We start from the raw sequence: 26021 nt of genomic DNA, 5'->3' as shown, positions 1-26021 counted from the left end.
CATACAATAAACTTGGCGAAGTTATTGATTTGAATTTTATGCAGGAGATGATGGTGACAGCCAAAGTAAGCTAAAAGTGTTCATATAGCAAAAAAAACTGAACGTGTTGGCGGAAAAGAGCTGCTATCGCAAGTAATTCACGGTGCTTGAGACTTGCCATTATTACTTCTTCTGGTGTTGGAAAACGCACACGAGCACTCACAAAAGAAAGCCCGAAAACGCAAGCTCGTTCAGTTTACATAACTGCGCATAGCTCTTACAGTCGATATCGTGAGCATAAAAACAGCCCAAGCATTCACGTGAAATGTCATCAACGTCATTTTACACGAAAATTGCACAGTTCTATGGCCTGAAAGTTTGACCATTCGGGTTGACTGGATGAGTAAAAAAGGAGCTAGTGTTGAAAATAGATTTATTGGGTACATTTCGTTGCCGAAATACGCACGACTCACAATTAGGTGACCGTGTCAAGAGAGAAGGAAAATCCATGCTGCATTGTGTCTGTAAAATTGGGCATTTATAGCAGCCTAAAAATTGCACGAAATTATATGCAGCAGCCGAACGAAAAAATCTGTGACAATGAAGGTCACGTGAACATTGCAGAAAAAGTCGAATGCATACATAATAAAGACTGTAGACTACAGAAAAATACATGCTATTCTATATTAGGTCAACTATTTATTGTATTTTTGTACTTACCTTCTTCACATTACGTGGGCAGCGTTATCGTTTGGCCACTAATATACAAAGCGACGTACCTACAGTCCATGAAACTTCTAGAAGTTTTGTAGTGTGTAATGTATCCTCCATATAACCACCCGTCCTTTCAGGGTCAGAGGCATCGCTGGTCTTCGGGTGGCCGATGCCTCCGTGATGCCGGACATTGTCAGCGGCACGACTCAAGCAGCAGCTATGATGATCGGAAGCAAGGCGGCAGCTATGATCATCGAGGACAATAATTCTGATGGGTAACAAACCCTGGCATAGTCGACAGAGTTTGCATTAATACTATCGACCATATGCTTTGGCAGGATCTTGTGGATTTCATGAACCGTGACAATGAAAGATACCGGTAGCAAGGAGTTCTTCACAGCGGGTCGCTTTCACATCAAGCGCCTGCTGTCCGGAAGACGTACGATGCGGCTCCCAAGTTGAACCTTAATTGCTGTTCTAACGTGAAAGCCGCCTGCTTCATCCCAAGGGTTGATCTTCAAGACGTGAATAAAGTTAAACTTCAAACCATAGCCGATAGAGTCTACCGTAACAATCTCTGGCAAAAGTTTCGAAAAGCAGAGCGTTTATCGAAGGAGGAGGAATAAACATTTTATTTAAGCGTCCAACGGAGATTTCAGTGGGTGGAGCCCTTATTCCAGGGCCCCACTGGCCCTAGCGGCTCGCTTAACCTTGTCCAAGGTTGCCCGCTGGCTTCCCAGGTCTTGCCGAGTGAGTTGCACCTCAGGCTGGCTCGAAAGAGCGAGCAAGTGAAGCTACACTTATGTAATTTTTATAACGTTTCAAGATTTCTTGGGCTATGATTCTGCACACTGTCCTATTTCTGTTTCTTGTGAGCCCACGTGTTTGGTTGGAAGATGGCCGGCACCCACAATCCTGACAATTCCTAAATACCTACCAATAACCTTACGTACGTTGTACCTCTGTTCCTAAAGACGTTCATTAAGGAACCTAACAATATCCCTTATATGTTTCGTCATATAATTGTCAGTTTACATTATTGTCTAACGAAGATAACGCGTCCTTAAATTTACCCTTGTTTCATTCATAGCCGGGATCTTGTTCTGGCAGACTTAGCCCTCAGGAAGTATGTGAGGGATCATTGGTCAGCAGTCAGCCCGTAAGATCACACACTACGGGACGCCAACAGCAACAGGCAAATGAGTGTTCCACATTCACCTCAATGACAACAGATCGTACTTACAAGCTCCCATGTTTAAATGCACAGACATACCCCACTGCAGGCGTTTGTCCCGTAGTGAACGTAGTCGATGGCAACGATGACGACGATGATGATGATGATGATGATGATGATGATGATGATGATGATGACATACTCCATAAAGTGGGCGGGGGGATAGCCGCCATGGATGCTCAAAGCGTCGGACGAGTTAGACGAATTTCGCAGGTTTGGTCCCTGCCCACGGCAAGTTATCTATTGGTCCACTTTTCTTTCCTCGCAACTAGATTACAATTACTTCTAATAACATCCCTTATACCTTCCTTGGCATAATTGCCAGTCAGCTCTCATTATTATTCTCCCTAACAAAGTTTAACAAAATTAACGATACTTTTTTTGGCAAAACATGCGATACCGATAATTCGTTGCTGTTACCTTGACTAATTTTATGTAGGTCGTCTTCTCTTTCTTGTGATACACTCATATCTATTTCTGTGGGAGAAAAATAAACAGTAGCAAGTTCAGAGATCTCTACGTCCACTCTATGCTCGTCTACGTTCCACACGCTGTGAAACGTTGAAACCATTCCACACCAAGTAGCCCAATGCTAAGCTTTAGTGCACTTTAACACTATGGAAGCCTTCTTGGTTAGTAACCACACTATTTCTGTACTAGCCTTTATCCAAGAAAGAGCACTAGCGTGACACTTGGGTGTGATTAAGTCGATCAAGTGTATTTGCTGAGAACAGAAGCAAGTAGCGCTAGACACAAGGCAAAACTATAGACAGTCACCGCATTGTCTGTCAATCTATTATAGACACTCGAATACTGTCTGTTCCAGTATTAACCAACAGCTTAGTTAGATGCGCTGATGCATTTAACGAGTACCTAAAATTTTCGAAGAGCTAGGGGTTTCTTACAGTGCCGTCTACATTCGAACACACGAGTTTTTCCATAACAAAATAAGTTCACCTGCCATTGCTGCCATTATAACTACAACACCGCCGCTATTAGCTCGTATCAGCGCAACGCCGCAGTTGCGAAGTCACTATGGTGAGTGTTGGGTATATGGTCATATTTCGGCATGGCTATAGCAACCTTTTGAGAGGACCATGACAGAGATTAAATCAGCTAGAAGCAGTTTTTGTGTGTGTGTGTTCAAAATGATTCGTGCGGATATGAGAAAGTGCTTATTTAAGAACTTTCCGCGAGGACCAGGCGATCTTCCGCTGAAGTGGCACATGGTGTGCTGTGAAGGAAAAGCTCCCGGGGAAAAGCTCCTGAATGAACTTAATAATTGCTCGAGTCTCAACGTACACACTCAGACGCAAGTGGTGTTTTGCTGGTTCATGGTTCTAGTGGCCAGGAGAGAGCATGATAAAGGAACATGATAAATCATAATAAAGGAGCATGATTAAGGAGCTTGTGTATATGTTAAAAACTACGCACACAATTACTGACATGAGAGGAGTCAAGACACCAAGGTCAATTGCAATACTGCCCAACGAAAAACTTTTGTACGTCCCCGTCTTTACTTATTCCTTATTGCTGCTCAAGACTGCAGCCAACCACACCAGTGAATGCACGGCTTTATTCTATGCCTCCACAAGCGAGCTACATTCTATCTACAATGGCAAAGGTATGACTTGCTTGCTTTAAATGCATACAACCGAGCCAAATTGCCCACAAATCTTGAATATACGATTTATGTAAAAAGGAATGATGATAGACTGCCCAGTAATTAAAAAATATCCATAAGGATTCTTCACTATACCCCAATAAACAAAGCCATTGTCTTTCCTGGAATATAATGTTCATTATCATGAAAACTGCTAGAAAATCTTCCCCTTTCCAGACAGTTTGTCACAATTCGTGTGGAAAAAGTGTTAAATAAAAACTCGTCAAAAATGGAAAAAGGCCAACCTTAAAGGCTCCTTTTCGTTACTCACAACATTAGAACTATTTCACTAAAAACATGGAGAGCACATTGAATATTAAGTAAATCTTGAAAAAGTGGACGAAAAGAACTTGCACCTAGGAGGAATCAAACCCGCGGTCTTCGAGAAATGCGTCCGATGTACTATTAAACGAAATACAGCGGAAAGCATCCGCTCATCCACTTTATGCAATAGATATATGCATGCAAACCTGGGAGCGTTAGTCAGCATCACTGATAGCTACGACGCAGCTGTGGAAAACTTCCATCCGGCTGGTGAAACGAAGCACGCGTGATGTTCACGAACTCGAAGCAGACCAATAATCCCTCGCATACTAGAATAAGCCACCCAGTCTACAAAAACGAGACTCTCGCTACAAACGAAAGTAGAAATTTCTGGGTTCCTTTTTCTATGTTAAGCGCTACGTGGAGTAGAACAAAATTAGACTCGCGCTAACAGTGCCACGGAAAAGCCGTAAATTTAGAGCAAGATTTCATATCCAGGTTCTGAGATTGCTCTTTACGTATGTGCACAACCCTGTAGATGATGATGATGATGAAAAACATTTAATATAAAAGAGAGAGGTACGGGGCCAAAGCATGACCCCGCTACATGGTCGGCGTCCTTAGTCCGGGACACCGCATGACGAGGCTCCTACTCGCGCCCGTCTCACCAGAGCCCGTTGAGACTCTAGTGATGAGCAGTTGAGGAAGGCAGTCTCCCATGCTTCTCGGGAAGGGGGTAGGAGGAAATTTTTTGGACATGCCCACACCATGTGGAAGATATCACATGTCTCCCCACAGTGTGGGCACCGCCCTGTAGAATATCTCATTCCAACACAAGAAATACCCATTGAATGTAGACTTTGCACGAGAATATAGCGTTCACAGCATAATCGACTAGAGCCACAGTATGTTACTTCGGCTGTGCAGCTGCGTCAGTAAAGAGACTGAAAGTAATGGTTAATTTTGAAGTACGGTAAGAGACCAGCACAAAGTAAACCGGCAAATTAACGTATTTTAATAAGTACCACGCACGCTTCCGTGACAAACTATCTACCACGTGGCGCACGCGGATGCAAGGCAACGAGCGGCACCCACAAACCAAAATTCTAACGAAATGCACGGGCCCAACATGACCGCGGCAACCAAAAAGCCCAAGTTTCCGACTCCGGGATTATCAAAGCACCGAGTGATACGTCAAGTCACTATTTGGTGCATAGTGAGCACCTCAACACCTTTGAACAATATAACAATTCACAGAACGACGGCTGCCACTAACAAAGATTGAAGCAAGGCGGGCCTTTGCTCACTGCTGCACTCACGAAAATACAAGAGTCATGCTTAATTGATGCAATGCCGGTAGCACGACACCATCGGTGATAATGCGCCATCAGTGATAATGCGGAATATACTCATGAGTGGCACGGGGTGTATTAGTACGTATATGTACTGCGTCAGCGCTCCTAGAACGAAAGGAAAACTTGGGAGATAAGTACGCGTAAATAATATAAATGAAGCCTCACGAATAATGCTTGAGCACGAAGCCAAAGTTTCTTTATGCGCACTTGTCTGGCAGCCAAGTTCAAGCTGCAAAATAAAGAGGGCAAATGGTCAGCATCTGCAAAGAAATCACGTAAATCGTGGAAAGAAACCCCAGCTAGAATAGGCGAGTGAACGAACGCCAGTAAACTTCAAGCACCTGGACACCACGTTGCGACTGCCGAAAACCACATTACGCACCAACAACGATACAGGCCCAAAATGATGGCTGCAGTCGAGCCACGGGCATTCCGGGTCGGGTCCACATCCCGTTGACAGAGGCCTAACTAAGCTACTTATGCTAACCCCGAGAGCCTGCTTTGAGCTTCAGGGAGGTTGATTTGATTGATTTGTGTGGTTTAACATCCCAAAACCACCATATGATTATGAGAGACGCCGTAGTGGAGGGCTCCGGAAATTTCGACAACATCCGGGCTCTTCAACGTGCACCCAAATCTGAGCACACGGGCCTACAATATTTCGGCCTCCATCGGAAATGCAGCCGCCGCAGCCGGGATTCGAGCCCGTGACCTGCGGTGAAGCAGCCGAGTACCTTAGCCACTAGACCACCGCGGCGGGGCGAGCTTCAGGAAGGTAGACCCGTGGTGTCACTATTGAAAGAACCTGCTCACTAAAGTTACACGCAACCTTAAAGTTCGGTTGTAGTGTGAAACTATAGCGGGTGATGTTCAGCGATCAAACGCCCGAACACCTAGCCGCTCTGTTATGATAGGGGACTCACCAATTTGATGCCGATGATGAAGCTCCCAGTGGTCCTCCATCATCAGGTGACGTTGCTAGTGGTGCACAGATCCATAAGTCCAGATAAAGTCAACAGGTAAAGTCCGCATACGTACGCAAAACAAAAGAAAGGTTGAAACTCGACTTGTACGTGTTACGAATATATCGCACGCTCCGTGCCTGAAGCAAGCCATCCCACATGGCGCTGGCGAGCTGATGTACACAGAATACGCAGCGCGACTGGCAGCGAATGAAGAACAAGGGGGGGGGGGGGGGGCAGCCCACGTGTAACATGTTTAAAGACGATAGCCTTTCTTGGGGACCTTCGACAGCAAAATTATGTCTGTCTGTACGTTTGTCTGTTTGTCCGCCCTAGCGATACCTCAAACGACATTAAACGGCTAGCCCCATCCGCAGCGCCCACCAATATTGCTCAAGGTTTAGCGCTCATAGTTGTGCAATTGTCCACTAAAAAAAATTGCCCGCAGCTTCCCTCGGGGGAACACTGAGGAGGATGCGGAGCATATAATTGGTTAACGGGGTGTTAAAGTGCGACTTACTTGGGTCGATGGCTAAATTGGTTAACGTGGTTGTGAAATGGGGTGTTAAATTGCGACTTACTTGGGTCGATGGCTAAATTGGTTAACGTGGTTGTAGGAGGGGGTGTTAAATGAGTGAACACGTACACACGTATGCGAAAGGGCGGCGCTGGTCGAAGGGACGTCGATCATTGTGTTTGTGGATTCGTTGGAATTCATTTCACCGCGACCTTGGACGTCGACGCGTCGTACAAACCAACCGACGAGCGGCAACTGAGCGAGCGAGCGCCGACCTTGAGTATATATACAGCACGACGGCGCATGCACTGTCAGCTGTTGAATGTTCTCGAAGCGCGACGCCACATGCGCGTCCACTGGAGAATCAGGAGAATTGTAGATGTCGAACGCGGTGTGTAGAGGAGGAAGGGTGCACAGATGGTGGAGGAGTGAAGCGCGCGCGGTGTGTAGAGGAGGAAGGGATGCACAGATGGTGGAAGAGTGGGCGACGGCGCGACGGCGCATGCGCGCGCGTCAGCTGTCGAATGTTCGAGAAGCGGTGCGGACGGCGCGGACGGCGCACTACAAGGCGCGAGTATAAGATGCTTCCGCATCTAAAACAATCATTGCGCATATCGGACGCGCCATCACAACGCTTCGATGTTTTGTATGTCTGCCTTTATACTAGAGGAGGCAGACAGAAGTAATTAAGAAATGTAGCGTTTATCGCGCTGCATTGACAGTGCAACGCGATGCTCAAAAAGGTGCTTCCAACGCTTTGCTACGACGTCACGGTGGTGGCGAGTGCCCGTCGCTTTGCGTTCCACTCATTATCACATACGAGACTGGCGCGTATCTTTCTCCGCGGGCTGCACGCCTTCGTTTTCGAAGATAACTGCCAGATGGCGCTTGCGTCTAACGTGCCTCGATGCGCTCGTTCGTCTTCGCTACACGCTCGAGGCACTCTAACGCAGCGCCTTTAGAATACCATTCAGCAATTTTTTTTTGCGCAGAACATGAAATAAACGTTTTGTTCACTCTCTCCAGACGCAAGACTATCGTCTTTCGACGAATTTTGCATTGTAACATGCAGATTTGGAACCAATTTTTTTAACGGGGACTCTCCGATATTCGCGCATGCGCTGCTGCAGCCGATTCTCGTGGCGTCATTACGTCATGCGATCGTTCTTTGCCATTGTATCGGCGATGGTCTGCGTGCGGTGTACTGCTGAGAAAAGAATTAAAACAAAACAATTGTACAAAAAATCGCAGAATAAGGCCCTCACGGCGCATGATCTTTGGGCTGAAAAAAAAAAAAAGACGGTAGCGCCTAAACCAACGTTACTAGATTACCTCAGTTTGCAAACTCCGCCGAGATGCGGCGGCGAAACGCGGCCCCCTTCGTTTCCCGCTCTCTAGGTGGCGCTTCCGACGCCATTTGACCGGTCGCCGCATCGTAACGGAGCCTTCGCGCAATGTTAAACGGAATTTACGCGGTTAATTTTGTGTAATGGGAGTTATTTCCCCGGAGGGTGAGCGAAGGTTATTACGAGTGTGCAAGTAAATCACCAGTTGAGCCGCTAAGGCGATGCCACACGGCAGAGACGTGAGCGCGATGCCCGAATCTTGCGGGACTTCTGTTCATACAGCTCTTTTGCGTTCCTGTTCTTTAAAATTCGATTGCCTATGTAAAAAAAAACCATTGACAGTGGGCCACAGCATTAAGTCTAAATGCTAGAGGGCTATGCACTTCGATTCAGGTGCACGTTAGAGAAACCCCAGGTGGTTAAAATTTCCAAAGCCCTTCACTACGACGTGCCTCATAATCATATCGTGGTTTTGGCCCGTAGAACCTTCGATATTATTGTACGATGAGCCACGTACTACAGCCATCTAATGACGCAAGATATGTTAAAGTGTAAAGCCCAGAACGACTTGTTCGTTCCAGATAACTGAATCGTATGATTCGCATTATTTTAGAAGAAAGATACCGAACTACTTCAATAAAAATTTGGCCTTTTTAAGGCTATAAAATGCGCGAGATGATGAGAACACAAAGTCAAATTAAACACAATTTATTGAACACTGAACAAAGTCAAATTAAACACAATTTACTGAACACTGAAACAAACAAACTGGAAGCCACTTTTCTTCAAAGGCAAGAGCCAGAGTTACAGGAGACGTGCTTTTTTGTTTGCTACAGCCACCTTTTCCTTGCTTTCTAATTCATGGTTGAAATCTCTGGAAAAGAAATGCATTCTTGTCACAATGACAAAGTCCAATATTTGGCAAGTGAATGCTGATTCATGGTCTGAACAGCCCAAGCGAGCAATGCTGCACTTTTCAAGCTCTTTAAATCGTCACACGATTTCAATTCAATATCCGCACCAGTGCTATACACGGCTGATGTAACACGTTGCCCCTTGGCACTGACAGACAAGGCCAGGCGGTTGAAAACTACTACAGCCCTGTCGATCTCTGGAATGTCTTCTCTCATTGTCAGCTTATATAACACGATTGTAGTGCCAACAGCTTCGAGTGACCAACCCTGGATCCGTTGGCCTGCTGCTGCTATGTCAGACAACTCGCTGAAGAGCTGTGTGTTGTTCTCCAGCGTAAGACTGTTTTCACTGCCACCACTGCTTTCGTTAGAGACGCCGAAGTCAGGTGTCGCAGCTTCTTGGTCATTGTCCTTTTGATCTTTTTTACGCTTAGGCTGAGGCGGTGCACGCACGGTTGGGGCCTTGCGTTTTCGCGCTGGCTTGGACAAGTACTTCGGGCAATTTGGAAAAATGCGCGGCACAGCATCTTCATTAAGAGCCTACTTACCACGCGGAATGAGAATTACGTCACCATGAACGTGGTGCACGTAGTCCTTCGCAATATCTACCTCTCGGAAGTGAAGATCACAAACAGCGCAAGAGCTTGTCAGTTCCTTATCCGATCTCGCTATAGCCCGTCGCCACAGTTGAAGGCGCACCTCGTCAGCGGCAGGCTTGAAAAAATGTCTCTTTTCGGCCGCGGATTTCGTCGAATCGTACCCACTTCGGCAACCAGTCACAAAGCAGGGAGGCATGTTTTCTCTAATTCAAGAACCGTCACATGATAGATGTGACATGTGAGCTGTGTAGCTCACAGGGAAAGCGATGACTGAGTTGAAGACATTAAAAAACACCCGGCATCATGCAGATCATGCCGACGCTGACAGCGTCGGTGCCACGCCGGGCACCACGTTGATCGCTACCGCAGTAAGTTGCAGCCAGAGCACACACTACGCGAGTTACGTCGAAATAAATCTTGCTGGGACTCAGTGACAGCGATGACTACGAAGCACACTTGAAAGCAACAAAGCAGCACCCGGCATAAGAACACAACTGCAGTAACTCCGCCGGCGTGGGTCCGGGCACCTCCGTGCTGCGCACTCCGCACCCTTCCCTGTACCGGTCAAAAAGCCGCAAGCGCGCCCCCTCTCGGCGGTGCCGTTGTCAGACGGCACCGCCGAGAGGGGGCGCGCTTGCGGCTTTTTGACCGGTACAGGGAAGGGTGACACTCGCGGCGCCGCACTTTGCAAACTGAAAAAAGTATCTAGTAACGTTGACCTAAACAGCAGATGCTGAAGCAGTTTTATGGCTTCCATGCGGTTGCCTTTTCGCGTACACCCTGGGCTCTTGAAATTCAACCCAATAACTGGCATGACTTGCAATTATGTTGAGACCATGATCAAATAATAACCTATCTATATTTGTGATCACTGCTTTACCTTTTGCCGTGCCGCCATTTGTTCTCTTTTTTTCTCTTGTAGTAAGATACCACGTATACGCTCTGTTTCTTTTACTCGTACCTCAAGTTCGCTGTTTCGGTACATGGCTACCACGTTCCGCTGATGCCCCGAAGGTAGCGGGTTCTATCCGGGCCGTGACGGTTGCATTGAGATGCCTTAGTGCGTTAAACACTGAATTTCCGGAGCAGTAAGTACGGCGTGCCTCTCCGTCATTTCGGGTTTCGGCTCGTGAATTGAAAGATATAGATATAGTGAAGCTCAGGCATCAGTGCCTGTGGGGCTTAGTAGACGAGAAGAACGAAGGGAGATAAAGAACAACCGGCCTAGAGCAACGGCTGTTCTCCGAGTTCCATTCATTACAATGGCGTAGTAAACGAAGAAGTCTTACGTCCCAGCTTCGTCGTCCAGGACAGCCACCAACGTGCGACCGCCGTAAGCGCACCTTGAGGACGGCGTCCGCGCCTCCTTGGCAGCTGTTCACCTGCCGCCACTGCCACCACCGTTCGGGTACGGCGTCAAAGACTCCTCGGCATCTCCAGTACACAACTTACAAGGAACACGGCCCACGCGTCCTAAGCCATAGTTCCTGCCGTGAGCACTGGAACCACCACGTACTGGGCGAACCCCACACATGGTGCATGGGGCACCTCAACTGACTGCAGCGCTGAGTTCTGGGGTGCCCTCACGCAATTGTCCTACCAGCTCGTCCACTTGGTGTCGTTGAACTCCGGATTCTGTCTGCCCTGTCACCATATAACGCTTTCTCGGAAGTGCCGGAGTTGCGAGGCTTCTAGGATGATGCTGATAACACCATCAGTTCTCACCTTGCCTGGCGGTGGTGCCGAGGCGTGACACAAATAAGATGGCATCATGCTACTGACCTTGCTGGAATACAGGGCCAGGCTCATTGTCGTTTTCGGCCGGATCCGCCACGAAACATGCACGCCGAACCAGACGAATACCGAGTATGGAGCTAAGGAGGAGCATGTCCTCGAGGCGGCACTTAAACACTGTGACAAGTAGTTTTGACGTAATTCCTCACAACACTCGGCTCGGCTGGTTTTGACATCCAGTTGAGAGAAACGACCTCCCGCTGAACTTCGGTAACTGGGCCGATAACGTGGCACCTGCACATGCATGACATCGAGCCGCCCAATACCCAACGCGACCTCTTCTTATGGTACAAGTCCGCGTCGATGGAATCACTGAACTCACGGCAGTTGTACAAACAGGAGCTCCACGTACTGCTCTACATAGACGTCATGCCCCTGTCACCCTCCAGCCTTCGTCTGATGCACCCTTGTGTGGCCTCAGCGGGGGCGTGTTGCCTGTCGGTGCACTGGATCTTCAGATACACACTGAAGCCGGGAGCAAGTTTCTCGTCGCTGTTCCTATCCTCGAGGACTTGCATGTGGACATAGATTTGGGAGCTGATTACCTCTTGTCAGGTGAAGCTCAGCTCGCCATAGAAGGTGGCTGGGTGAAGCTCCGCTGTTTGACACCGAGCATTCTCCCATCTTTGAAGTCCCTAGTTGAACAGCCATAGTCACAAACGTCCAGCAACGCGACCCCCTCAGTGACCAGCTGCATGAAAAATTGCCTAATTGTCATTTGCTGCGTTTGCGAGTGCTTCTCTCAATAAATCCACGGCTTCCAACGACACACCCTGCAAGGAGGCACATCTTGAGCTCCCACGCTGGCACCAGGAAGCGGAAGCCGAGCATGGTGACTGCGTGGAAGCTCCAGGAGGCCAAGCATGAGACGCAAAATCTGCCCCATACATACATGCAGTGTTTTAATACAGAGAGTGGGTGGAGCGATGAACTATATCCCCCCCTCGCACCTCCGATAAGGAACCCTGCGCACGCCTATGTGAACGGCCGACTGCATCCACCCATCCGATTAAGGCAATTAATGCTCGTGCACCTCGCCTCGCTCACGTGTTTGAGCGTTGCGTTGCTTTTTATTTATTTATTTATTTGTTTGTATGTTTATTCATTTATTTATTTACTTATTTGAAGATTTACTTATTATATCCTCAAAGGTTCCGTATGAAACTACATGAGGTGTGGGCGACATGACAAAGAAAAAACATGTGGGGCACGTGGAATTCGAGCAAGTGTCTGGATATATGACGTCTTCGATAAAACGGCCTGATGAATTGCGCCGTCGTACTTCTATACGGGAAAGATCCATCTGCTAGAAGCGATGCAGTACACTGAACCAGTTCCGCATTGCCAAAACAAGCTGCCTCTTATGGTAGCTTTTAGCACAAAATAAACACGAGAGACGGACGTTGCTACTGTACAGCAGGTGTATGCTGGGAGTGCTTTCAGTTCGCACTTCCTATACTTTGTCAGTCTCATCTTAAATAAGTAAGCTATAGTGGAAGACTTGTGTTTCCCTAATGACATCCTGAAGCACATACACGCACAGAAGAACCTCCGCTCAAGCTCTCGCCTAGAGAGTTTTCTATCTAGTACGTTCTTTGCACTTACGGCATCGTGCGATGCGTATGAGGCCGCTAGTCCGGATCCACTTTATCCGCTTCGCTCCTAGTCGCTATTCACCCAATAGTACCATGTGCACTTCGAGCACCCAGATAGTGTTACAGTGTCAATTATATGGTGGTTTGGGGACGTTAAACCCCACATGTCAATCAGTGTACAGTTGTGGTATGCAGCAAGCCGCCAAAAGAAAGCAAAGAGTCACTGAAACTTGTCAGTACAAGAAAGAGAGCATGTATTCCTCAAGTGCGGAGCACTGGATCGTCCTGTGCTATCGTGTGCTGTTATCGTATGCTGCCATCGTCGTCCCATGGCGCTTATCTTCATGCAGGCAAAAGCATCTATAGCCAGCGCCTCTGCTACAAAGATGCTTGGCGCGTGAGTCACAAAACTCGTGCTCTTCCGTTTGCCTTTCTACTAGTTTCTAATGGAGGCGCTTGCTAGCGCTCCTTGTGGTGGCTACTTGCAACCTACATGCACGCATGCGCGCTGCACCACCCCCGACACCACAACACCCTTCCCCCCTCTCAGAGCCTTGATGGACAGATCTATGCTATAGCGTACCCTTTATAACGGGATGGTGAGAAGTGGGCCACCAGGCTCTACAAATAAAAGAAACGTTTTCCGAATTTTGAAATTGCTCTAATGCACTAATTGATTATTTCCAAATAATCTATCTTACTCTAGAAAAGAAATGCAAATTGACTTCCCAACTCTGTGCCCTTTACGTCAGAATGTTCCTATTTCGCTTACTTCTTATTTTAATTCATTTATCCTAGTTTTCTTCCAGCAATACTTACTTATCTTACAATCTCTTACTTATCCCCATGATGGGCACTTTCAGCTTTCCGTTGTCATCTGTAAAACTCAAACTCACGCCCAAGCATACACCTTGAATGTATATCTGCACATTTAACCACAATATGCTCTGTCGTTTTCTTACCTTGCCCAAAGCATATGCATAGTGCTTCTTTGCTAAATCTTGCCCAATAACCGCTCGTTCTATTACGCAACCATATCTCGCTTCCAACAGTAAAGCGCTTTCCCTTGAATTATCATGAAATACCCCCTTGCTTATCTCACTTTTGCCCTTTCGGTAGTTATTCAGTGTCAGTTTTTTTTACCATCGCTGTCATCCAGTGAATTCCCTTCACTCCTCCGACTTTTCATTTGACGTTCTTTGTTCTCATACCTCTCACACTTCCAGTCGTATATTTATCAGAGCCTCCTAGTTCTCTTTCTCCACTGTGTGTCAGCGCTTTCTCTATACAAATAACGGAACACTTTCTCTGCCTTTCCATTCTCTATCATATTCGTAGCCTCACTTGGAACCTTATTTTGCCCCGAATTTCGCCTCGAAACTTGTCCATTCCTTATCGCCCTTTACATATTCAACTGCCGTCTTCCCGTGAGCGCCCACCTCAAAAGCGTCCCGCTGTCCTTTGATCTACATCCACTCCTGATTGCACTTCTCACCTCATGCACACCACTGAACTCCCAAAAGTAAGCACGGAACCATTACACCTTTGCGCAATCCTCGAAGCACCTCGTACCTATTGTATCGCCCCAACGCTCTGTACTTCATTACTGCAGCACTAATGTTCGCCTTTGCTGCCGTTGTTCTTTCCTATACCTCCACACATCTATCACCCTCAATTATCCATACAATGACGTACTTGTATTCGCTTACCAACGGTATTTCTTGCTTGTGTTGACACCGCTTGATCATTGGGCCGTGTAGAATGGGGCACCAAGATGGCGTATAAGAGGGTAGAACTGGGCGCCATCTCTCGACAACCGACCGCAACTCAACGCAGGACGGCTGCATCAGTTTAGCGAGTGACGCAGCAGGCATCTTTCTAGAGGAGGCGTGATATAGAGTACTGTAAAGAATGGGGGCGGGACAGGGAAGTGAGGGGGAGAAGAAGGAAAACCAGGATGGGAGAGCATAAAGCACAGCACAACCTTGCATGTCATTATGCAATAAAGGCGAAGAGATAAGAATAATTAGTGGCGTTTAACATCCCAAAACCACGATACAATCCAGAGAGACACCGTAGTGGAGGGCTCCGAAAAATTTGACCATCTGGTGTTCTTTAACGTGCACCAAAATCTAAGCACATGGGCCTCAAGCATTTTGGTCTCCATCGCGGCCGCGATTCGATCCCGCGACCTGTGGGTCAGCACCTATAGCACCATAACCAAACAAGACAACCAAAAAATAGAGTTGCGTGAGTATTCTATAATAAAGGGGCGAGACAGGTTAGCAAGGTTAAGAAATAAATAAACGCGGGGGGAGAGGGTAAAGTATAGCATATCAATCTGTTGGTCAGCATTCTTTAAATTTCAGTCCTACAGGACTTTAGTAAAGTTGTCATGTCATGTCATTTTACAACACCAAAAGAAGCGTATAGGTAGTGTTAGATTTTAGGGGCGAAGCTCCTTATAGCAGCACTCTTTTGTTCCGCGTCCCGTCGTAGTATGTAACAGTGATGCCAACTTGAGGCAACGCTTTATCCCTAGAATGACCCCTCAAAAATCCCTAGATAGCAGACAAAATCTCCAGATTGCATTTTTTTTCTTTTCGCAATTTGGTATTCACCTTTATTAGTCTAAACGCAGCTTGCTCTTCGCCTCATTTGCTCTGAATCTCATTAGAGTTAGTTTATAGCTTACTAGCAGCAACTTCAGCTCTTTGTTTCAATATTTTTTGTGGAGCGATGTGAATTCGCTTCTTCGAGCAGACGACTCTGGTTTCACAGCAATGCCTCTTGAAATGTTCTTGCAATAGTCTCTTCTCTGTATGCGCAAATTACTGAGGCAGCCGGCCGAGGCTTGCAGGACGACGAAAATGCTGGACATCGTGACACGTAACCCTTTGAAGTCTTAATCACCATACATTTCTTTCGTCATCCGCTTCAAATGCGATGGAGTGATCTGGATGGTGTAGCAGGAGCTGTCCGTCAAGGTTCTTTTTGCGTGCAGCAAGCCGCACAACGCGTCTGTTGACAACCTGTTTCTTTGCTTTGTTTTCAGCAGATTTACTTGCGAAAACACACGCTCGACCACAGCGCTGGAGTGTGGTAGGCACAAAATGTTTTTCATAAACGCTGACAACAGGGGAAACTCTTGTGATCCATCGCCTCTTCGCATCTGGGATACGGCGTGCCAAAACTGACTCGCAGTCAAGCCAGCGTGCTCACTCAGGTCCATGTTGCGGAGGAGACGCCCCTCCCTGTCCAGTTCATTCACTTTATTTTCCCTCACGATCAGGGGAAATGAGACCGCAAGGGGCGCGATTGATGGAATCGTCTTTCCCATGACAACTTTCGGGTCCAGGACTCGAAGGTTCTTCAACTGGTGACTTTTCAGGGGGAACCGCAAGTATATCTGACGAGCGGCTTCGATGAAAAACTCTAAGCACCGCAGCCTAAAGTTGTGAATCTGGTCATCGTTTAGGCCGTGTGTGCCACCGGATAGCGCTGCAGTTGGCTTTGCTCCGAGATATATTTTCTCTAGTGGCAGGAACTTGGCGGGGTCTTTGTACTGCACATCGGACAACGGCGTGGCCTCCAAGTAGTCCCGCTTGATGTAGCATTAGAGTATGCATTTTAGCGTGCCCGAAACCTTTTCGTGCAGCAAGTGGATTCTGGTTTCCTCGGACTGCATTTCTTTGTTTAGGTTTGTAAAAAAAGACAGCACGTACTCAAAAAACTCGAGGTAAAGCTTAGTCGACGGGTTGCTAAGCTTCTCGAGAATGGCTTCTGCGGCAAGCACGCGGTCCTCAGTGGCTGCTTTTTTGAAAAATGAAATCAAGGCCGGCATCTGCTCAAGTAGGCGGGTAACAACAACTTGGAGGGACAGCCACCTGGTTTGGCTCGGGTGCAGTAGCTTATGTGGCTTCACCTCTGCGAGCCTTTGAACCTCCTGGTATGCAGACGTCTGCTTGGGAGACAAAAAGTACTTGTACACATCGCGGGCCAGATCCTCCAGTCCTCTCGGTAGTGTTTTGCACGCGTAGGAGGCACAGAGATGGAAGGAATGGCAAACGCACTTCAGAATGAAAATTCCTGGAATTTGTGCTTGCAGCATCGATGCGACGGAATGATGAGCACCCATCATCACGTTTGCTCCGTCCGCCGCGAAACCAATCAAGTTTCTTTCGTATGGAATTTCTGCGCTAGTAAAGACTGCCTTCAGACTGCTGAAGAGAGACTGGGCGGTTCCGTCGCTGACTGGTACCAAGTCAAGAAACGCATCCACTACGTCGCCGTCGGCATTCATCACTCGGGCGACAAGGGACAGATGCTTCACTGTTCCCTTGTCAGTAGATTCGTCGACAAGCAGAGAGAACTTCTGTCTGCGCAAGAGTTCACAGATGTCTTGGCGACTATGCTCTCCAAGAACATTTTTTACGATGGCAGTGCACTTCGTCCGGCCACAGCTCACATTCTTTGCAATTTGGGAATCATCGCATGCTGCTTTGACAACGTCAACTAAATGCCCCATGACATTAAATGGCAGGTTATGCTCTGTGATGAACGCTGCAAGCCTTATTTCCGCCTCTTTGACAGATTTGTCTAGCTGAGTTTGCCCACTTACTGCAGGCATAGATGTCAGCGTGCGGGTCGATTGCAAGCTTGCAGCACTGTTCCTGTGCTTGGAGCTTGCGAGGTGGCGGTCGATTTCCGATTTTCCACCTTTGCAATCAGCGTTGCATGACTTGCAGTAGAAGTACAGGGGCCCTTTTTTACTCGCTGCTAGCCATCCCTTGTACTTTGGTTCAGCTTCCCATCTCGTCAAATATTTTTGATCGTATGCTTTCGCTTTCTTTCTACTCGGCTCACCTTGCTCAAAGTCTCTTCGTCCAGAAGTTGCCATTTCACATGGAGCGCGCCTTCACTTTGCACAGTGAAGGTGCGCGGCGGAGGTGAATTTCGCGCGTTTTTCCGTGCACTGTAAGTCACAATTGCACTTTCACTCGCGAAGCCAAGTAGTCACTCGTGAAGACAAGTTCGGAAAAGTTCCTTCGAGTGTACAGCACACCTCAGAGTTTCCACAGTTGCACTTCACTTGCGAAGAAAAGTTGTCACTCGCGACGACAAGTTCGGACAAGTTCCTTCGACAGCACACATCAGAGGTTGTTACTGAGAGAACCTCGCGTCATAGAAAATGAAATTACTTTCTCAATGCTCGCGTTACAGAACCAAAGTCGCCCTCTCTCGGCTTGCACAACGCCAATGCTCTTTTAAACGAAAAAATTGCCCGCAGCTTCCCTCGGGGGAACACTGAGGAGGATGCGGACCATATAATTGGTTAACGGGGTGTTAAAGTGCGACTTACTTGGGTCGATGGCTAAATTGGTTAACGTGGTTGTGAAATGGGGTGTTAAATTGCGACTTACTTGGGTCGATGGCTAAATTGGTTAACGTGGTGGTAGGAGGGGGTGTTAAATGAGTGAACACGTACACACGTATGCGAAAGGGCGGCGCTGGTCGAAGGGACGTCGATCATTGTGTTTGTGGATTCGTTGGAATTCATTTCACCGCGACCTTGGACGTCGACGCGCCGTACAAACCAACCGACGAGCGGCAACTGAGCGAGCGAGCGCCGACCTTGAGTATATATACAGCACGACGGCGCATGCACTGTCAGCTGTTGAATGTTCTCGAAGCGCGACGCCACATGCGCGTCCACTGGAGAATCAGGAGAATTGTAGATGTCGAACGCGGTGTGTAGAGGAGGAAGGGTGCACAGATGGTGGAGGAGTGAAGCGCGCGCGGTGTGTAGAGGAGGAAGGGATGCACAGATAGTGGAAGAGTGGGCGACGGCGCGACGGCGCATGCACGCGCGTCAGCTGTCGAATGTTCGAGAAGCGGTGCGGACGGCGCGGACGGCGCGGACGGCGCACTACAAGGCGCGAGTATAAGATGCTCCGCATCTAAAAAATAGAAATAGCGAAGGAAAGTTAGAAATAAAAAATAGAAATTAGCAAAAAATTACATTCTTTGCAGGTTCTTATTATTAAAAACGCGTGGTTACTCAGCAACACCAGTCATTAAGCTGCATAGCGTTTCATTTCAACACTCTAAAAAATCCCTAGATTTCACAAAAAAGACGCCAAATCTTTAAAAGAGACAAAAAACCCCTAGATCTAGGGATAAATCCCTAGGGTTGGCATCACTGGTATGTAACCAGTTTTACGCTTTCACCTGCAAACATTTTGACCTCCAAGGTGGTGCCGGTGAGAGATTACTTCTGTGCATTGTCGAACAACAAAAAATAGTGCTCAATGTACATGCCAATAGCTCATAATGGGGTATGAGAGACAGAAGCATTTGGCTTTTAGTTAACTTGCATGCTGCGATCCCCATTAGCAGCCATTGCATGTACATTGAGCACTATGTGAAGGGAAAGGGTTGCTACGTTATACCCGCTGGGTGTAACCACCTTAGTTTTAGAAAGGTTTAGCGAGCGTTGAGCCGCAGTGCCATGAATACAATGAACTAGTATATACCATGAATGAACTCGAGGTAGTTAAAGGTGGGAAGTAGGTACGAAGTGCAAGCCGTAAGAAAGTAAAAGCCGAATTCTCCTGTCTCTCATTTCCCATGCAGCCATTGGCATGTACATTGAGGTCTATCTGCCAGGAAAAGGTTGCTACGTTATACTCACTGGGCGTAACCTCCTTGGTTTTAGAAAGGTTTAGCGAGTGTTATGCCGCAGTGCCATGAATACAGTGAACTAGTATATATCATGAACTCGAGGTGGTTAAAGGTGGGAAGTAGACCCGAAGCGCAAGCTGTTAGAAAGTGTGCGTGTGCCACCTCTCGTTTAGTCCTTGGAATGTCCACTGGATGGCGGTGTTTCTATATGGGGAATATATGATGAAAAGATGCGAGATGGTGGTACTTGGAGTGTTGAATAGATGGACGAACGGACACAGAGACAGATGCATGAATGAACGCATGAACGGACGCAGGGGCGGATGCATGGACGAACGCAGGAACGGACGCACGCACGGACGAGCGGATGGATGCATGGACGGTCGCACAGACGGAAGGAAGCAACAACGAATGGACGGACGAATGCTTCGCCCCACTCTCCATCATTCACTCCGTTGTTATGCTGTCAATTTTTTTGTAGTAATGGTGCGCAATCTCGAAATAAATTGCGAGATCGTTTGACGTTCCTGGAAAGCTACGCAGACAGGAGCTCGTCAAAGCACAAAGGTAAAACAAAAATTGGGCTCGTCCGGGATTTGAACCCGGGACCTCTCGCACCCGAAGCGAGAAGCATACCCCTAGACCAACGAGCCGACAGCCATTTGGTTAATGCATATCCATTATTTTTATCATGCCATAAACGGCGTAAACTACCAGAACATGAATATTAAGGGGTTGTTTTGAAATCGTCCGGGGGGCCTACACGTTGCTCGCTACGCTAGAAAAGAGCACTTCATAAAAATTAAACCAACATGTTGTGGCTGTGCGTACGTTGCAATCTTTGACAGTCTGGGATTTTGCTTGGCATGACAGGTGTCGAAGTGTCCTCCCGTGGGGTTGGGGTCCCCTGCTCGTCTTGTCATGCCTCGGGCCAAATGGCCTGCCCGTTCATTCCCCTACACTTCTACGTGCGCCTGGCACTAGCGCTGTCGTTCGATGCCTCTTGTTTGTAGGTCACAGCTTCCTCAATTTCAGAGAAAAATGTATCCATACAGCCCGACTTGGGAGGTTTTATGAATATCCATGCTGCGTGTTTTTAACGACGTGTTCTGTTATTAGTTGTTAAACACTAAAAACAATTAGGTACCTGCAGAGACTAGGCAAGAGAACGGCTACGGCTATTACCGTTAGCACAGAAGTTCTGGTCCGCTTACTGTGCGGTGATTGCCTCATCTGTTACTTAAGCAGGGACCTCCGGTTCGCCGCCGAACATCCGGTTAGTTTTTATTTCAAAATAAATTGCTAAAATTGTTTAAACTGAACTACATGGTTTCGGTTCAAGATATTTGTTATCAATATTTATTTATTTGTTCGTATGATATGTTTGATATGATAATCCATCACGCGTTTACTCATGATGTAGGCCATTGAGCTCTCAGAACAGTTAATGAAAATAATCAAACGTATTCACTGCAAGAGTAAGAACAGTGGGGACTGTTGCAGCCTTTGGGAAAGAAGACCTTTACGACACGCGTGGCCTTTGTGCTGCATTTCTGCAGCGTTCAGGGGTAGCAAAAAGAAAAGCACCGGGGCGACCTTAACGTGCTCACAGACTTTCTCAGCTAAAATAATGTCCGAGGCACGTGCCAGCGAGCCCCAGTATTTAAACACTTTCTTTTTCTATTGTACAGGAAGAGCATGTCTTATTAAAAGCAAACAACTGCCATTTCTTGAAAAAAATCTCCGCGGTGTTGCCAAATGCTCTCTAAGCAGGATAAAAGAAGAAAACAGATTCTAAAGAGTTGGAGTCTATTACCCACACGTGACGATGATTCAGCTGTCACTCTTCATCGAACAAACGAGAACCTGCCGAGCACGTCCAAGACCAAGGTGAAAGAGCACCGAGTTCAGTGGTGAATGGGCGAATCGGAAGAGCGTAGGATGCGCAACGAACACGTGCGAACACATGACGCAAGAAGGGAGCGTCCCGGTGACACTGATTAGATGGATTTAGCCAAGTTTCCCAGCTTTCCATGCAGTTCAAAGCAAAAAAGCATCAATATGCCACTATATGGCACAATGTGAAATGATTCGTCTATCATGTATAAGAAAAACGTGCAAATAGGATCACCGATTTCACTGCAGTCGTATATGGTAGCGAAATACAAGAATGGCAAAACGATGCACCAAACATTACGCTTGTGCAACTTAACAATATGGGTCTATAACAGTATGGAAGTTACTAGAAACACCATATTTTATGTATGGCAGCCGAAAAGCGTAACATTTAGAGGTGCGACATTATCTGGAAGCTTTGAGATTGTCCTTAGAACAGCACCGTACGATAACACTGATTTACACCGACGTGAGGATGTTTCACACCAATTCACGGACCCCGGGGTGGTTCCGGAAAATGCCGGCATGTTTCCGTGGGGGCAAGGTCTGTCGCCCAGTTTTAATCCGCCATTACTCACAGCGCAGTGATGAGCGCCAACACAGAAGGGAGTCCCTAAACGGAGTGAAGGCAAATGGGCAGGCCACATCAATGGGCTGTGCTGCATGACGCATTCCCCGGAAGGCAAGCAAGAGGAAGGAACTCGAAGACGACTCGTTGTGGACGAATGGATGGCATGGCTATAGGTTTTCACCGATAAACAACCGGATGATATCGAAGGCTGAGAAGCCGTAAGGACGCCAAGAATTCTTGTTGAAGTGTTCTGGATGCACAATGCGCGAATGGTAACGCAAGATCACGGGGAACACAATATTTGAGACAATGTCGAGTTTTTGCTTGCCTAGAATTCCAGATTCCCAGGAATGGGTGAAAGGGCCTTTTTTTTTTCAAGTGGTAGAGACGCGGACGTTATATGCTGAACTTGCGGGTTCGAACACCTCGAACAAAAAGGGAGATTATGCGTACTCTGATTCTCATCTTTCTTAATGAAGTAGAAAATAAACGAAGCAGTTGTCACTGTTACTCGGCGACGGCTACCGCTATTCATTTGATATTTTCAACTAAAGATAAAGACTACAATGTCTTATATGCTTTCCTCGGGCTGATTGTTCAAACTATTTCGTTGCCTGTAACAAAGAAATCAACCTATGAAAACAATTCCCCTCTTGTTCATTCGAAACGGGAAGCTCGCCACATGGTAGAGTTATCAGCCTAGGTTAGCATACGGGGTTTTAGTAGTAATCAGCCATCTTGAGCCAAAGTCGCGTGCGATCCTCTGTGAAAATCTTCCACACGTCACCTTGCCATCAAGTGGCGCTGGCTAACACTTCTAGGAATTACATGAAAAGACACCCAAGTTGACGGGGACACTCATGCAACTTCGATTGGTAGAGCGTTAGACGTGTACTTTGAGTGTCCTGGGGTCAAATTCTAAAGATGAAATGGGTGCTATGTCGTCCACTTTAATTCCCTTTAATTAAAAAAATCATTCTGCGGTAGAGCAAATAACTTCGCCTATGCTTTCCTTGGTTTAGTTGTCTGTTCATTCATTCAGTAAGGTACACATAAAACAAGCTCACAGCGGACACTACTAAAGCGCAATGTCTTTGGCAAGGGTAACTATTTTCAGCCTTTTGAAATTCTCTCAACTTGCACAACTTCACAGTTTAAATTAAGTTCTGCGTCAGAGTCCATGTGCTATAAGCATGTCTTCAGGTGCAGCAGTGTGCTCAACTTGGACGACATAATTCTGTGGTTAAACTGCCAATTTCGCATGAGATATTGCAACCAAGAAACATTAAGTGCAATTATAGTGGCGAGCGCATGCAGTCTTTGGAATCTAATCTACGGGAAAAAAGCATCAGTTAGCGTGTGACTTGATCACATGTACACCACAGTATATTTGCTGGAGCAGCGAAAAGTACGACAAGTTCGTGCAGATGTAGAAAAACGGTCCATAAAATATGGAGACTTGGTCTGCTAATGAATTCATTCGATCTCATTTCTACATAATAAAATTCTTCAAATTAGTTTCTTGGGCATAGATTAGCCACTGTCAACGCGATTACCACATTGCAAGGGCTCCCAGAAAGTGAAGTGCCGTGAATGCAATGAGGTGTTGCATATGGTAAGTGGTGGGAGTGTCATTGAATCTGGCATATTCGTCAGGGATTAATCAGTTATTATGCGATCCTGGCAAGCTTCTTCCTAAAGCTCGTCTGAAACATCAGCTTCAATGTTTTCAAGACGATAGTCTTTCTTGGGGACCTTCGACGCAAGAATTTTGGTCTGTCTGCCTGCCTGTCTGCCTGCCTGTCTGTCTGTCTGTCTGCCTGCCTACCTGCCTGCCTGCCTGCCTGCCTGTGTTTAGAAAAAGTTTTTAACGATTTAGAGTACGAGGTACTCTACTATGGGAAAGCTGATAGCCATCCCGTGGACCTCTGTCTTACATTTGTCTCTTTGTCCACTCTTAACGGCGTCGGCTACTTGAAACGGCCGACCCCATCCGCAGCACCCACCTATGTCGCTCAAGGTTGAGCGTTCATGCTTGTGTGATTGTCAACTAAAAAGCAATCATTGCGCATGTCTGGAACATCATAACAACACGTATATATTCTGCATGTGCGTCTCTTACTAGAAAAGGCATACATAAGTAATTTTAAGGACCGTAGCGCTTATCACGCAGCGCTGACCATGCAACGCTTGCATGGAAAGGCAAGTGTTTCCAACGCTTTGCTAAAACGAAACGGTGGTGGCACCTACCCGTTACCTTGCGTTCTACACCTTATCACCTCTGAGATGGGCGCGCACACCCGTCTCAAAGCCACGTGCTTTGTTTTCTAAGACAACTGCCAGATGGCGCTTATGTCTCACATGTGACGTGACTTGATGCGTTCGTTCGCCTTCGCTGCAAACTCGAGGCCCTCTAAAGCAGCGCCTCCAGAATACCATTCACCAATTTTCTTGCGCAGAACATCAAATAAATGTCTTGTTCATTCTCTCCACACGCAAGATCGTATTTCGACGACATTTGCAGATTACATGCAGATACGGGGCCATTTTTTCCCCCGCCATTTCGTGGGCATTCACTCTGCGATCAGTTACGGCAGCCAACTCGAGCAGCCTTTTTTTTTTTTCTAGGGAATCGCCCTGGTACAGTGTACCCTTGCCTAACGAAGCCATTTAGAAATTTTTATTCACACGTGCCGATCTCGTCGAGGAATCTTTCACCAGACTCGCATTATCTCAAGGGCACAGCGGGTGGACATACATGGGACAGCGGGCGCAGATATGCAAGCACATAGATATCTTTCTCGTGAAAAACGCACATGCTTTCGACATTTATTTATTAGGATTAGGCACCCCCACCCTTCGCCCTCTGAAGGGGAGAACTGCGCACGCCAATAGGTAGGTTGATCAAACTTCGCGGTGTGAAAGTGGCACCGAGAACGTTTCGAAATAGGCGCAATAAAAGTCAAACTAAAATGTACATATGAATAGGGAGGCGTCCTGCGTGTGTCTTTTTGTACGTCGTTTTTGCGTCTACTATTTTGAACCATCTGTGTGAATTTGCGTCCTATGACGCAATTTTCACAGTTCTTGCTCTGATCAGAGTCAACACAATCTTAAGAGAATAGATTTCTCCCGGCCTGAAGTGGTTATTTCCAGCAATTATGCACAGCAGTCGTATTGAAAAGTGTTCTCATTCGAATACGTGAGTTTCGTACAGACGCGGCCACTCTTTCAAAGAAAACACTTGCGCGCAAAGTATGTGTAGATTTCATTTTCTTGCATAAAAACAAGGGTTTAGATTCGCATAAGACTACTGGTGGTTGACAGCTCACCTTTCCGATAACTAGTAAATCACACGTTCAACGTTTCCCCATCCACTTGCAGGTAGGGACCAGCAATAAGAAAGGATAATTCGAGTGTTTTAACAGTGACCGAGTCTGTACATGCATTACACGAAGTGTATGACTTGTACTTACGAGAAGTACCATGCAGGAGGCAACACATTGGAACCCGGAGGGATGCCAAGTCTACTTTCGCCAGGAATGCAAATAGACAAGCTGAAACGGCACAGGAATAGCTCGTTACTTCAGACAGTTCACGTGGCAAGACGATTGCTTTGCAACTTAGGCGAGCCAGTCTAGAGCGTCATCGGGAGAGGTGTCATGTACAATAGTGTAGATGGCCTGCGCCATTAGGCATGGCCGTTGTGCAAGACGCGGTGTTCTTCATACGCCTCATTCACTTGAGGGAATGAAATGATGAAGATCACCGAATCATGCGACCTTATACAGATGGAGTGCTCATTAAAAGATTGAAGAGCACACTGAAGGCACGATATGAATGACGTCTTAGTGCTAGAAAGGCCACGTTAAAGAGGGCTGGACACGTATGTCCCGTCTTTACAGTCTTGCAACGTCATTTAGAGGAATGATCC

At 47.0% G+C, this 26021-nt stretch overlaps 2 protein-coding genes and 1 non-coding gene across 5 annotated transcripts in view; 1 reads left to right on the top strand and 2 right to left on the bottom strand.

Moving 5' to 3' along the window:
* LOC119183420 (glucose dehydrogenase [FAD, quinone]-like) overlaps window positions 1-1243 on the top strand; it is a 31408-nt gene extending 30165 nt beyond the window's left edge. Inside the window, exon 11 of the mRNA XM_075888970.1 lies at window positions 831-1243. Coding sequence (XP_075745085.1) covers window positions 831-972 — 142 coding nt within the window. The 3' untranslated portion in view covers window positions 973-1243. The remainder of the gene's footprint in view (window positions 1-830) is intronic.
* Window positions 1-26021, bottom strand: part of LOC142803614 (uncharacterized) — a 110331-nt gene that overhangs the window by 53861 nt on the left and 30449 nt on the right. For 2 of the 3 annotated variants that reach the window (XM_075888991.1, XM_075888978.1), the window contains exons 2-3: window positions 25564-25644; window positions 14646-14838 (exon numbers count right to left, since the gene is read on the bottom strand). In XM_075888991.1, coding sequence (XP_075745106.1) covers window positions 14646-14838; window positions 25564-25644 — 274 coding nt within the window. Of the gene's footprint in view, window positions 1-8726; window positions 8909-14645; window positions 14839-25563; window positions 25645-26021 lie in introns of those variants that run through there. The other variant, XM_075888986.1, reaches the window with a different exon arrangement.
* TRNAP-CGG (transfer RNA proline (anticodon CGG)) lies at window positions 20202-20273 on the bottom strand. Its single transcript has one exon. It is a non-coding gene; the product is annotated as a tRNA-Pro (tRNA).

Source organism: Rhipicephalus microplus, chromosome 1 (genome assembly GCF_043290135.1).
Source record: "Rhipicephalus microplus isolate Deutch F79 chromosome 1, USDA_Rmic, whole genome shotgun sequence".
NCBI lineage: Eukaryota > Metazoa > Arthropoda > Arachnida > Ixodida > Ixodidae > Rhipicephalus > Rhipicephalus microplus.
Note: the sequence above shows the minus strand (reverse complement) of the source record. Positions and strands in the feature narration are given on the sequence as shown.